The following is a 15,275-nucleotide window of genomic DNA, read 5'->3' on the forward strand; positions in this document are numbered from 1 at the left end:
AATTTAAACATTGCCGTTTATCTTTGTAGCCGTTGTATTTGTTTAAATAAAAGAAGATAATTTTAACTAATTACAGAAATAAGGGTTTGCCTTTGAATTGCGCATATTAAAAAATATATAGTGTCATTTAAATGATGATGATGTGTTTTGTTTTGAGCTGATGGCCTCGTTATCAATTCTATGAATTTCTAAATAGCTGTATAATAAAAATTATATGAAATAGATTTAAGATGATAGAGTGATATGATCGACATTGTATTGCAGTATTTTTTTACGCCTTAAATAGTTTTGCGATGAGTTATGATCATATTGACACTGTTATGGGCTGATGATGCCCTTTTACATGAGGTCGAATATCTGCTCTTTCTTTCTGTTACTACCATAGACAATATAGTTTATATATTGTATCGAAGACAACAGAAAAAAGGAATTGGTTAATTTGAGGACAGCCTGAAAATTTAATCAAAATAGTTTCAGCTGTTTTAGATAGTTAATAGAGATCAAACATGCATCGTTTTATAGGTATTAAACGTACTAAGTGTCTCCGGGTGTTTTGATGAAAAGCGATGACAGCTGCCTATGCTATTCCTGCAACACCAGCAGAATTGCCAGAATAGTTGTGAATTCGCCAATACTTGTCTTTTAACAATTCGACACGTTTCGCCGAGACTGTTTACTAGACTGAGTCTCGTGCCAGAGTTTGGCGATACAGCGTGTCCTGAGGATGCCTCGTGTAGAGGCGAAACACGTGTCGACTTGTTTAGAGACAAATATTGACGGAATTAATACTAAAGAAAACTCAAAACATTTGGATAATTATGGATTTCCGCAAAGTAACGTCTACTTCAATAGAATTTTAATTGTCTATATACGGAGTGGACTATTAATAATATTTAACTTTTATAAAATTGTTTTATTAATTAATTCTTGGCAAGGCACTATTTAATAATAAAAGCGATTTCTCTTTTAAAGTGGCTGGAGTCCACGACACACTTAGAAAATGTTTGGAAAGTGAGAACCGCACACTAGAGCTTACGAAACAGCCCATTTGCCGCTCTGTAGAACAATAAACAATATTATATTATAAAACTAATATTTGCATTGCTGTCGACTGTGGAGTAATCTTTTCCAATCATAATCTAAATCACAATCAGTTTACCTCATCCGATTTTCTTGATACTTTGAACACACGTCAGGAGTACAAAAAGGGAAATAGGGTATTATCATATTATCATTATCCAGGAGACGTCCATTGCTGGATAAAGGCCTCCCCCTTAGACCTCCTCGATGATCGGTCCTGTGATACCTGCGGGCATGCCCACATCCGACGTTTTCCGGACATATTACTCCGGTATATCTTGACCAGATCGTCGGTCCATTCTGCGTCTTCTGGTACGTTGTCGCCATTTGAGGACTTTACTGTCCCAACGGCCCACTGTCAACTATATCACAAAGTATGTGCCCTACCCACTGCCAGTTCAGTTTCGCAATCATTTCGGCTATGTCGGTAACTTTGGTTCTTCTACGGATCTCGTCATTTCTGATACGATCTCGCAGAGAAACTCCGAGCCCTCTCCATTGCCCTCTGATCGACCATGAGCTTTCTCATCACGTCCATAGTTAACGACCACGTCTGCGTACCGTAAGTCATCACTGGCAACACACACTGGTTGAAAACCTTCGTCTTCAGATACTGTGGTATGCTGTTGGTCTTAATCCAACGGGTGTAACGCTGAGCTAGTAGTCATGACGCATCGTTCGTAAATCTTGGCATGTTTGTCTCCTTGGAACTAGAAGAATGCTTGTGGTAGATAAGATTCAATGTTACGTCATCAACCAGTAAGTACTTAAAAGTAACACAGATAAGATTAAATAAATGAACTCCGATCTTGTCTAAGATCGATGGATGACTTTATATGTACTGTGTAAATATTAAAGGGGATATCCACTTAGTATAGGATTGTTTTTAAATAATTATTAAATTACTGGGCAAATGAGACGTATCATCTTAAGTCTCAAGGTGACGAGCGCAATTGTACTGCCGAAAAATTATTGGGTTTTTCAAGAATCCTGAGCGGCACTGCATTGTATGGGCAGGGCGTATTGTAAAGTTATTTTATTTTTTATTTAATGTATTATGTTTGTTCGTACAGGAGGCTCCTGAAGTACGGATGTCGTTAGCGATGCCCCCCCGCGCGCCTGACCCCGCCGCGCTCTCAGCCTACTGGGCCGAGTATGAGGACATCTACCGGCAGATCAGCGGAACTACCCACAACGATGACGAAGAGAACCACTATGAAGGTAACATTGAGTTAAAAAATAACTTAAGAATGGCTTAGGCACGTATTTTGTTAGACATTCCACCTTCGCACGACATCCCAGAAATTAGGATATCATCCTCACCATCTGGATGTGTGGCGGTCCTCCACAGTGCGGTTTTCAAGGAGCTTTCTTCCACGTACTACAAAGCTGTGGAATGAGCTTCCTTGTGCGGTGTTTCCGGGACGATACGACATGGGTACCTTCAAAAAAAGCGCGTACACCTTCCTTAAAGGCCGGCAACGCTCCTGTGATTCCTCTGGTGTTGCAAGAGAATGTAGGCGACGGTGATCACTTAACAACAGGTGACCCGTACGCACGTTTGTCCTCTTATTCCATAAAAAAAAAGACATTCACCTAACTTTACCATAGTCAGTGACCTAACAGTAACGACGTACACAATGGATTTTATCTTTTTATAGTACATAACAGTGTTAAGCTTGTGTTTAACTAAAAAGTTGTTAACCACAACATAAACTAAAGTGTTCAGGAACAATAATTAAAAGGAACCGAACGCAATTTTTGACAGCTGTCATTTATCTAAATCAATAAATAATAATAATCTAAATCTTCCATATCTACCTTTACAGGATTGAACTCGTGATTAAATATAAGAAATGTTTAAAGATTTTTGAACGCTAAACAACAGAAACACAGATTTGTAATAGAACTTTTTTAAAACAAGTGTTCAACATGTCATGTTTAACTTTTTTGTTATAACACATTAATAGTCTGTAGTTAAATAGGTTCGAATCATCACCAGCTGTATATTTTTAGGTTTTATTTAGCATAGGCTCTGAGAGGAGGAAAACATTCACAGCCAAAGTGGCCGCTTAGTAATCTTGAAGTATTTGTACAATTTTATAATTAACACGTCATTAGTGTGTGTCATTGAACCCAATTATTCCCCAATTATACTACCCACTTAGATTATCACGGGACCTGACGTCGATGACGTCACATCGTCGCTTTGTTACGGTGTGTATATTAAGCATCATTAGGAATTATTATTAATAACTATCTGACCCAGCAAACGTTGTATTGCCGGTATTAAAATCGCGATACAAAAGTAACTGTTGATCGTAGACGTGTGAAAATTTGAAGTTGTATGTATTTTTTAATGCTGACTCATAATCAAGCAAATTAAAAAAAAATGTCAATAAAATTAAACAAAAACAATTGGCGTGGACCACCCTTAACATTTAGAGGGATGAAAAATAGATGTTGTCTGATTCTCAGAACTACCCAATATGCACTCAAAATTTCATGAGAATCGGTCAAGCCGTTTCGAAGGGGTTTAACTACAAACACCGCGACATGAGAATTTTATATATTAGATTATTATTAATTGATCAGATTGTGATGAAATTTTAATAGTACAGTACTCTGGGGATGCCCGCGATGGTTCCTGTAATAAAAATCAATAGGTAAAAGATTTTTTTTGCATCTGAAAAATTCCGTCTAAAAAACTAATGTAATTAATTATTAAGGTGCACCCCGATCGAATTCGTTTCGATAGTTTGCGTACGGTTACTTCTGTCCTTTTCTGAACGGTTTATGGACTTTTATTATTATAATATTCAGTTAAGTTGGGTGCATTTTTACATACAAAATATGGTTAGCTGTTAAATTACTTGATAAGAAAACACGCGCAAAGATTTTGTGCGACAGATAGGTGTGCGTATCGGATGTTTGCAAAAAACACATGCTCCAAGATTGTTGTGTTATTGGGAACATTATACGGACGATAGGAATGCAAAACAAATAATTGTCAAATGGGCGTCATAACCACTTCTTACAGTTATCAAAGCTGTGTAGTACAGAAGCGTTGGTTAATATTTGTGCATCCGGAGCCAAGTTAAAATCAGTAGAAAGTGCAGAATTTCAGCGATAAATTGTGGGTAGTACTTGATCTCTACGATTCGAATTCTTCCGAGTTATTGACGCCATGCATCTCAGTTGATGTCCCTGTGAACGCATGTCGCCTTTAAGGTCAGCTGCCTTTTTAGTGACGAAGTTGAAGACGTCTTACCGTAAGAGCGGATATTTTTATTTTAAATTATATATAAAACTAATAAAATGCGCAATACATCTATTTAGTTTGTGTTTTCGCTGTTGATTGGTAAAAAAATTAAGTTTTGTACAACTGACAAATTTAAAAAGAAAAAACTTTTTTTAATTGATATTACTGTTTTTTTTTCTCCAAACTAGTAACAAAAACTAAATCAAGTCAATATAATGTGAGATATTTAAAATAACAATGAAATTAAATTTAAGAAATCTATTTTATTGTATTATCTGCCACTATGGCAAGCGTCCTGGTGGAATGACCATGGTGGCTAGGGCACGGGGTAGGGCGCTGGTCTGGGAAACGACTTGCGTCGATACTCTGGCTCCTTCTCATGTCCAAGTTACGTCAGTTGGTGCTGGGGCTGCTGCTTCGAATGGCTTCGAAGACAGCTAACGTCGCAAATATGTTGATTTCAGTGAGTCTTACATCTTTATCTTTGTGCCGTTTGGTGTCGAGACACTAGGCCTATCTTCTCGCCTCAATAAGGCTACTGGAAACAAAAGCGCTGGCAGCTATTTCGGTCAATGGATCAGCCTAGCTATCCAACGAGGAAATGCTGCCAGTATTCTTGGTAAACTTCCCCGTACCGGTAGTTTTAATTTAATGTTATCATACTATTGTAAATATAGTTATAAGATTAGGTTTGTTTGAATAACTGAATCTTGGATTGCAGATTCAATATTAATTTCGAGCGTAAATTACATAGGTTTGGGAAAACTGGTAGCTGGTTATTGATACCACAAATTAGCTATTTGAGGCAAATAAATCCTAGAAAAATGCTTGTATTTTTTTATGTAAATAAGGGATGAGACGAGCAGGTCGTTCAGCTGATGGTAATTGATACGCCCTGTTCATTACAATGCAGTGTCGCTCAGGGTTCTTGAAAAAAAATATCTGAGCGGCACTACTACTGCACTCGTCACCGTGAGACATAAGATGTTAAGTCTCATTTGCCTAGTAATTTCACTAGCTACGGCGCCCTTCAGATCGAAACATAGTAATGCTGACATATTACTGCTTCTCGGCAGAAATATGTAAGTGGAATCTCGCATTTTGACGTAATGTCCGGTGGCGAAATTCGGCTGAAAATATATCAACATGAGGGTATTGTGAAATGTTTCTCAATACGCAACTCAATCATAAGATTATTATGAAATATGATTTTAATTTATGCACACGGCTGATGTTAGTTTTAAGTACGTGATTAATATTTTGTAAGTATTGCGAGAAACGCCGGTCTTACACAATCATAACACAGTTTGGTGATGCCAACTGATTTACAGCTAAACTATAATATTCAAATTGCAAGCGCACGATTTTTATATAAAAAAAAACATTAGAAAAATGTTTGTGATTAAGTTGACAATGGACAATGGAGAGGGCTATGCTCGGAGTTTCCCTGCGAGATCGAATCAGGAATAGGGAGATCCGTAGGAGAACCAAAGTAACCGACATAGTCCAACGATTGCGAAACTGAAGTGGCAGTGGGCAGGGCACATAGTTCGACGGACAGATGGTCGTTGGGGCAGTAAAGTCCTCGAATGGCGACCACGGAAGGCGAAGTATTGGTAGGCCCCCCACAAGATGGACCGACGATCTGGTCAAGATCGCCGGAATACCTTGGATGAGGGCAGCGCAGGACCGATCGTCGTGGAAATCTTTGGGGGAGGCCTTTGTCCAGCAGTGGACGTCTTCCGGCTGATGATGAAGTTGACATATGTTTTTTTTTCGAAATTGAATTTCCGAATGGTATTTTTTGGCTTTTAGTATTTATAAAAACACCCCATCCTAGGGTATAGTTGATAGCGCAAAGTAATTATACAGGAAAAATTATCGACGTTGGTTAATTGTCACCCAAAGCTTTTAATATGTAACTTACTATTTAGTTGTATGTACTTACGTGACTTTCTAAAAGGAGCTTCAAAACTTACCAGAAACTGATTTGAGTTTTCTTTAGTGTTAATTCCGCCAATATTTGTCTTTAAACAAGTCGACACGTGTTTCGCCTCTACACGAGACATCCTCAGGACGTGTTGTCTCGCCAAAATCTGGCACGAGGCATGTCCCGAGAATTAACACTAAAGAAAACTCAAATAATTTGTATGATTATGGATTTCCCCAAAGTAACGCCTACATCAATAAATTTTCTTGCCAGAAACTTGTAAGTAGATAGTTCTTTCTTTCATTTACAGGATAAATATACATGCAAAGTTAATGTTGAATAATTCTGATATCGATGATTCTTGATTTGATGGATAGTCTCGAAAATGTACATGAGACACTCTAACTATTTCTTAGTAGACGGGCGCAGGGTGATGTGACCGGGTATAAATGGAATGAAACTCCATGGTTATTTTATGGTGCGATAGATGATATTGTCTCAATATTCCCACACAATATATAAATTTGCTCGTGCAGGAAGTCTGACAAACTCTTACATCAGTAAAATATTACTTAGTTCAGTAATAATAATCTATTGTACCTATAGTGGTATTATCGCCTATTAACATTCCACTACTATTAGTCTATCGAAAGCCACAGATCTGGTATGTTGGTACTTATTTGATTCAGCGGATCAGGTCTGGCGCATGCATTGATGCAATTTAATTAAAATCAAATTAAAATATTTCTGTGTCGTGATTAGTAACATTTAGTTATCTTATATATTTAAACGAGCAATTCTTGTATATATATAAATAATCTAAATCTCGGAAACGGCTCCAACGATTTTCATAAAATTTAGTACACAGGGGATTTCGGAGGCGATAAATCGATCTAGCTAGGTTTCAATTTATCAAAAAAATGTAGTTTTATCCGTGTTTTAATGAGAAACAGCTACAATAACATTACAATACAAAGGTAAATTTAGCCACTATATACAAGACTATAATAGCTCAGATGGGACATTGAGTGATCCGGAAAGCAGAAGACCCCGGTTCGAATCCAGTCAAGTTTTGTACATTCTTAAAAATCCGAGTAAGTCTCGGTCGTCCGGATATTGTTTTTAAAGTGATAACCCTCACTTCCAGGATTAAGACACAAATGAAATTTTGTTTACAAATTTTATTTGTGTAGTAACATTTACTTAATTCGTCATAATAATAGGTATCGCATATAAATAAAAAATCAAATATACCTAGTATTTCGATATAACGATAAAACGATAATAATAATAATATCTTTTAATTTGACACACACATAAAACACTACAAAGCTACAAAAATAAGAATAAAAATGAAAAATTATAACTAAAACTAACCTAGAACATATTTTACAAAGCTTAAATAAATAACTTTCCCCAGATATTATATTACTAGCTGACCCGGCAAACGTTGTTTTGCCATTTAAATTATTTTTAAAAGTAGACCGTTTCTTGGACATTGCTTTATTTTTCTAAAATAAACGTAGCCTAAGTTACTCCTTATTACATCAGCTACCTGCCAATAAAAGTCGCCGGATTAGACGGAGCAAACAGACAGGCAGACAGACAAAAATGGTAAAAAATGTTATTTTAGTGCATATACGGTACGTATATGAATTCATAATATACATTTAGTAAAAAACGGTTATTTCAATATTACAAACAGACATTCCAATTTTATTTCAATGTATAGATAATTCACACAATATTTTTATAAATTATAGCCTATATGTTATTCTGGTGTGTAAGCTACATTATTGGGAGAGTTTCTTGCGCCGCTTCTTCTCTCTCAGAGCGCCATTTGTTTCCGAAGCGGTAGTAGTATCTAGTAGTATGAGAAATGACATCAAAAAGAATTCTAAAGGAATCAATTTTGAGAAAATAAATGCCTTTTATTGCAAAGTTTCATCAAAATTCATACAGTAGTCTTTGCGTTAAAGAAGTTCAAACATACATCCAGACATACAAACGCATTTCACATTTATAATATTAATAAGATTAATAAGATAGCAGCTGCGTGGCAGTGTGTATCAAAATGGATGCTACTCAGGTTACCTGTGACAATTGGTCACAGCACTGATTTTCAGTAGCTCCCGTTTGACGGTTGACGTTGCGGTGCTGAGTAATAAATTATAAATATTTATCACAACATAATATGAACGATGAATTAGTTTTAAGATTTTGATACCGACGCAAAAATCTATAATATTATTTCGATAAATAATACAAGAAACACGTTGACGTCTTAAAACGTATAAAATTCCGAGTAAAGTATACATATTGCTTTCCTGGTATTTCCTATTTAAAACGACATTTTTATATGTCGTTGTATTAATATAATTAAAATCTGTAACTTTTTCCTTAACACAAGTGTCTAAGACTCACCTTTTTGTTGTTTTGGTGTTAATGGGGTTGACTTAAGATTTATACATTATTTGTTTGTAGGTATGACGAGCAGTTAGTAAAATTATTTGACGCCAAAACGCGTAAACCACTCATTAGCACTGTGATTCACCATTCGTCATGAAGTCGGAGTTTAAATACTCTAAGGAAATCTAAAATGAAAACTAAATTAAAAATAATGTCACATAAAAAACATTATTGAAGTAGGCGTTACTTTGCGGAAATCCATAAGTATGCAAATGATTTATTGATGATTCTAAATGATATCAGGACATGTTGAGTCGCCAAAAGTCTTGTGCCAGATTTTGGCGACTCATCATGTCCTGAGGATGCCTCGTGTTGAGGCGAAACACGTGTCGCATTGTTTAAAGACAAATATTGGCGGAATTAACAATAAAGAAAACTCAAACCATTTGGATAATGTCACATAGTTATAAACTGTTGTTAGTATAAATAGGTATTTACCAAATAACTTCCTCTTCTTAAACCTTAAGACACAATAAACTATTAGGAAGCGATCATCATCGTTATGTTAAAAATTTATGAACAAAATCTAACTGTAAGTAGAGCACAATAGATTTCAATAAAAAAAGTCTTGTAAAAGTGACATTTGAATTTAAGCTTCAACAGAAAACCTGAAAGGTAGGTGACCTAATTGAGCACTTAATTTCTTTATCTGTACGTATGTATTTAGATAACAATACGTTTCGTTATTCCTCAGTATTTTCTTTGATTATCGCAAGTGGTGTACACATTAAAAAAAAAACACTTTTTAAATGATTGAAACGCATGTTATTGTAAATGTGTTTTTAAATTAGTTTTTGCGTAAAAATTACATTTTTATCATTTATTTAGTCAACCTGACGTTTCGTAACCTTCTCAGAGCAGGTTTCCCTAAAACGCCTCAATGCAAAAACTGATGTAAAAACACAATTACAATTACACGCGTTTTAATCCTTTAAAAAGTGTTTTATTTCTTATTCCTTGTTCGACGGCGTCCCACTAACATTTTACGCGGTCATGTGAAATTGCCTCCGAAGTCCGAACCGTCGTGAAACGTCCGGTTTTCTCAACAGAACCTGCGCGGAGGAATGCGGCCTCAAGGCTGACGCACGAAATGCCGATAAATTGCACCTTGATTGCTTGATTAATTCGGACGAAACTTACATTTCGCAAAACCGATTTTACGTCAACTATTTATAGTCTATGGCGGTTTACATGAATAATTATTGAGTTATCATCAGGCGAGGACGAAGTGTTGCAAAATATCGAAACATACTGTATTTTGATTAATTGAAATATTTTGTGGTATATTAATGAAGTTTGCATTGACCTAACTACAGTTTTTATTTAAAAAAAAGTGTGTCTGTGTGTGTACTTAGGTATATACCTACGCACGCAAGAAGACTTCTTTGGCGTAACAAAACAAAAATCCTTCAAAAAAATTGATTTCGCGTCATCTTTTACCATTGTAGAAAGAACAATATTGAATGAAATTATTACGGTGTGCGCGCGCATCGTCCGCTAACTTTAAACAGCCGCTAAGGAGTGCTTTTTCTCATTCTGACTTAGGTCAATAGAAGAAGACAGAGTGTGAATTAGCAATGCTTTAAGTTAGCAGACTATTATGAATAAGGGGGTTAATGTTTCTCTAACACGCTTAAAGTAGTACTGAGTCGAAAAATTTTCCCTTTCTTGCGGACTTTTAGTGTGATCCTTAACACGGACCCTACTCAATACCACAACCAACTAGCTGCTTATCAGATCTCTTTTATTTCTGTAAAACAATTATCTTGCATCCTATAGCAACTACCTATAGCACCATCGACGCCTTTTTGAAGTGAAAATTTCTTTAGCATCGTTGTGATTTGAAAGTCGATGAAACGAAAAAGCGACAGTAAAAAGGGATAGACACATAAATTTCGTAAGATTTAACGTGGGAGAAAATGAGATAGCATGCATTATACAGTGTTTTGGTACCAGGAGATCATAGTTGAAGAAGAGATTGTCTTACACGACGTAGTACTACATATACACCAGGAGAATTTAAATATGGTAGCGTGATAGTAATGCCTTTCATAGCGGTTGAAATCATGTGTCATCCTAGCAACATGTACCAGGACTTCATAAGCAGTTTAGAAGTTCATGCACAGTACAGGTTTCACTTCTGACATAACGTGTACTTTGTACGCACTCAATTATTTATTCAATGTAAATATTGGAAAAACCAGTGTTTTCGAAGTCTCTGAATAACTTTACGAACATCACATCAATATATCAGCCCCATGCTCAAATATTATGTGTCACATTACGTGTCTTAAAGTATATTGTTTATGGTACGATTGCCACTCTCACCCTGCCATAAACTAAAAATAATTCTCTATGTATCAACAAGGAACTGTGACTTACTTTTTATATTTAAACATGGCAGCGTTTGCGTCGCGCCTTGCATGAATTAGAAAGTTATACAAATAATCGCTCAATTTACTCTACGGCTGTTAAGTAAATTTAGAATATTATATTGTTTTTTTTGAATATTGTATTACTAGCCAACGCACACATTGCACGCGCGTACACCTTCCTTAAAGGCCGGCAACGCTCCTGTGATTCCTCTGGTGTTGCAAGAGAATGTGGGCGGCAACAATCACTTAACACCAGTTACCCGTACGCTCGTTTGTCCTCCTTTTCCATAAAAGATTTGTTTGTACACGCTAGTAGTATTAGTTTACCAGTGGGAGGCTCCTCTGCATAAGATGCCGGCTAGATTATGGGGACCCACAGATACTCTAAACCAAAGATCTCTATGTGGGAACCACATAGGCGCCTATTTCAGCCGTGAACAGTGTTTCGGTCTGAAGGGCGCCGTAGCTAGTGAAATTACTGGGCAAATGTGACTTAACATCTTCTGTCTCAAGTTGACGAGCGCAATTGTAGTGCCGCTCAGAATTTTTGGGCTTTTCAAGAATCCGGAGCGGCACTGCATTTTATTTTGTATTTTCATAAAAAAAAATATTGTAAGTCATAGTTCATAACAACCAGTATCCAAGATAGCGCGATGTCGGAGGTTAAGCCGCGACGCGCAGATCGTGTGCTGCGGATCGATTTGCGTGAAGTGCATCGGTCACTCGAGCGGAGCGCTCACGTTCACTCTTCCGTTATCGGATCGTGTAACGGGACCCGACACCCGGCAGACAGCCATTGCTCCAATCAAGTGTCGAGTGTCGTAACATACGCAAAACACATCCATTATCTACAAACACACATTCAATCATTTCTGTCTTCCAAGGCAACGCGAGTCAGGTAAGATTTTCTATCTCCATTTAACACGGTCGATACAGAAACCTTAGCAGTCTTTAAGGTATAGTATTTTTATGGCCCGAACAGGTCACTTGAATTTGTTTATTCATTTAAATCGGTTTACTTTACTCGCGGTTTATCGGTGTTGGTGCCGACGAATTGCGGAACATTCGGAGGTCCTTCATAGGGTGAAGGGAGTGGGTTTGCGATAATGTCCCGTCTCATACTGAGGATTTGCGGACGAGGTGCGCTGAATCTTTTGTGTCACAATTGGCGTTCAAGGGTGCCGTGATTAATGTACCCACAATGTCCACAGAGCGATACCCTAAAGCTGGTAAAATAACTAGAGGCCGGAAAAACAAACTGTGGGATAATGAAGCTCAAGCTAGGTTTCGATATGAGTAGTTGCCATAGTTAGGGTTCATTGGATACTATTACGTTAGGCCTTTGCCTCCTGTTTGTTATCAATATAAGAAATAAAGGGCTAAATTTCTAATGGGAGTTATTGACAAACGGTAAGGGTTGCTGTTGCAACCCTGTTCTGTTGTTACAGAGCAATAACAATTCAAAGGAGTGTTGCCCGCCTTTCATTCGTTTATTCCAGCCTCCGCGCGGGTCTTCCGAAAGCGTGAGTTTTCCTTGATCAAAGTAAGGATCATACATTAAAATTGATACTTTTTAAAGTGCTTAAAATGTATTTCATATCAAATATTATTGTTAAAAGAAGTATTGTTAAAACTTAAACATTATACAAAAATTAAGGTCATTTATTTATTCCATTGTTTCACGTTCTGTATAACATGTTAATTTATATAATAATTAATCATATAAGTATATATATACTTATAATCTGTTTCAATTATTTTCACAAGTATTTTTTATGGCATACCTACTAACATCATGACATCGTGATATTATGTCAGAACAGCATTTAACCATGAGATTTCCCCATAACTTATCAAACAACCATGCACCTTCAATTTAGTTTTATCCTTAACTTGTGAATTAGTCAGCAACATCACAGCATAGTATTTTCCCCATCTATTAACGCGCTCTTAGTCTAGTCTTTTTAATTCGTATTTTAATGACATTATTAATGTAAAGTTTGCTAAAGCTGACACGTGCCTACTTCCAGCCAAAGACTCTTATTAATGAAGATTGTTCCCCTGTCAGATATATAACCAAGAAAAACAGTGTCTAAAAGAGATATTTAAGCCAAATTTAGACTCGCAATCAGGTGTGCTACCAGATCTTAATTGAATACCGATAGCAGTGTCAAGGGCACTGTTTTTCAGATACACCAAAATTGTAGGTGCCGTACGGCACACTATTCCATCACCAAGATGTGACCGTTATTTTGTTTATAAGATGGTTTATTTTGTATGGTCTTATTTAGCTTGTTTCAATAGCTCTCTTATGCATTCACTCAAATCATCCTAATTATAAGCAATCTATTAATATATGTAAAATAATACGCATTGACTGAACGTTGTGCAAAATCACGTTGATCTGAGTTTCCCGAAACGGAAAGGCTAGATTATCTGGAGATGAGTTGTCGACAAGAACAGGCTAAAGGAAAGACAAAACACCACATCCCTTTTGTTCAATGAAATATCGGCTTTGTAATACAGGTGTTCAAATGTGAACCGCACCCAAATGGCAAGGCACCTAAGGCACATCACCGACCTCGCGGCAGAGGCCGCTGCCTGCTAAGTGACCGAATCATTTTGCAATGCCTAAAGCTGTAAAGCCGATTGAGAAATAGGAGATTGTTCTACAAACAAGTCCACATTAACGCAATTGTTTACTGTGTTCTTACAATGTTTTCTTTGGTTTCGATCGTTGTAGAAACCTGTTCTTGTGTCTGTTAGATTTGCTGACGTCTGCGTTTTGAAATTTCAATACTATATCTGTGACATTTAACGCCAGAATGGTTCTCCTATGCTATTTTGTCAAAGAATATTTCGATTTGACTACTAAAGAGTTCATTGTGATATTTCCCAGGTTAAGGTGACATGTTTTTCGTACAGTATTGTATGTTTTATTAAAAAGAGCGCAAAAAATAATGCTGGGAGGTTTCTTGCACCATTTCTTCTCTCTCAGAGCGCCATTTCAGCGGTAGTATTTAAACTGATATCAAAAAGAATATCTAAAGGAATCAATTTTTAGGAAAAAAAAATAACGTTTAAAAAACCGACTTCAAAAACTGAAAAGTATCAAATAACTAAAAATTTAATTTTAACACCTCTTATGCAAACCTTTACCTTTAATATTAATAAAATACTTTTATTTATATGTGCTACCTATTGATAGGTTTTAAGTCAAACTCCTCCATTTTGAAGTCGGTTAAAAATAAACGACTTTTCCTAATAGGAACAGGAATGTTTCCCAATTCCGATGAAATTGCAATTCACCTTTCACATAATATGTAAAGGTCATGGGAATGTACATTGCACAATTTGGCCTCAGTTCAGTCCGAACTTTTCGGCGCATCATTCAAATAGTATATTAGACGAGAAGGATTTATTAGCATCACTTGATGTTTTTTTATGACAATAAGGGACAAGAAGGGTAGGATGTTCAGCTGATGGTAAGTGATACGCCCTGCCCATTACAATGCAGTGCCGCTCAGGATTAATCTGTAGTAATTTCATTATCTACAGAGCCCTTCAGACTGAAACACAATAATGTTTACAATTATTGATTCGCGGTAGAAATCTTGCAAAGATGGCTTTGACAATTAATTATTAAATAATGAATACTACTGTATAGGCTTGAACCCTTTGCTTGTTCTAATAATGGACGAAAAAACCAAAAAAAATAACGAATGTCGCAAACGTCAGAAAAATTTAGGAACCATCTTCACCCGGTTACTTTTGTCTTACAGTGATGCGCGCGCATCTTAAATTCAAATTCAAATATTTTTATTCAAAATAGGATGTGACATCACTTATTGAAAGTCAAAAAACTACCACCCATTCCAAAATGAATGCCTCAGACCTGAGAAGAATGGGATAACAAACTCAGCGGGCTTTTTTTTTCATCGAATAAATATGTTTACAAAGTAATATTGTACAATTAAACTTATTATTTAATAGCCTGAGGGCGGTCATTCCATTCCCAATCTGTGGTATCATTAAGAAAGTCATTTATGTTTAGACTCGACTTAGCCGAGTAGTAGGAGGCATCACAAGTTTATGTCTGTTCCAAAACTTCAAAAACTCCTTTTAGTAGGCATTGTTTTGTACATACCGTTATACATTG

The 15,275-nt window shown here is 36.4% G+C and overlaps 1 protein-coding gene across 3 annotated transcripts in view; it reads left to right on the plus strand.

Moving 5' to 3' along the window:
- LOC126976263 (rho GTPase-activating protein conundrum) overlaps window positions 1–15,275 on the plus strand; it is a 142,733-nt gene that overhangs the window by 60,039 nt on the left and 67,419 nt on the right. For all 3 annotated transcript variants that reach the window (XM_050824519.1, XM_050824521.1, XM_050824520.1), the window contains one exon: window positions 2,154–2,301. In XM_050824519.1, coding sequence (XP_050680476.1) covers window positions 2,154–2,301 — 148 coding nt within the window. The remainder of the gene's footprint in view (window positions 1–2,153; window positions 2,302–15,275) is intronic.

Source organism: Leptidea sinapis, chromosome 40 (genome assembly GCF_905404315.1).
Source record: "Leptidea sinapis chromosome 40, ilLepSina1.1, whole genome shotgun sequence".
Lineage (NCBI taxonomy): Eukaryota > Metazoa > Arthropoda > Insecta > Lepidoptera > Pieridae > Leptidea > Leptidea sinapis.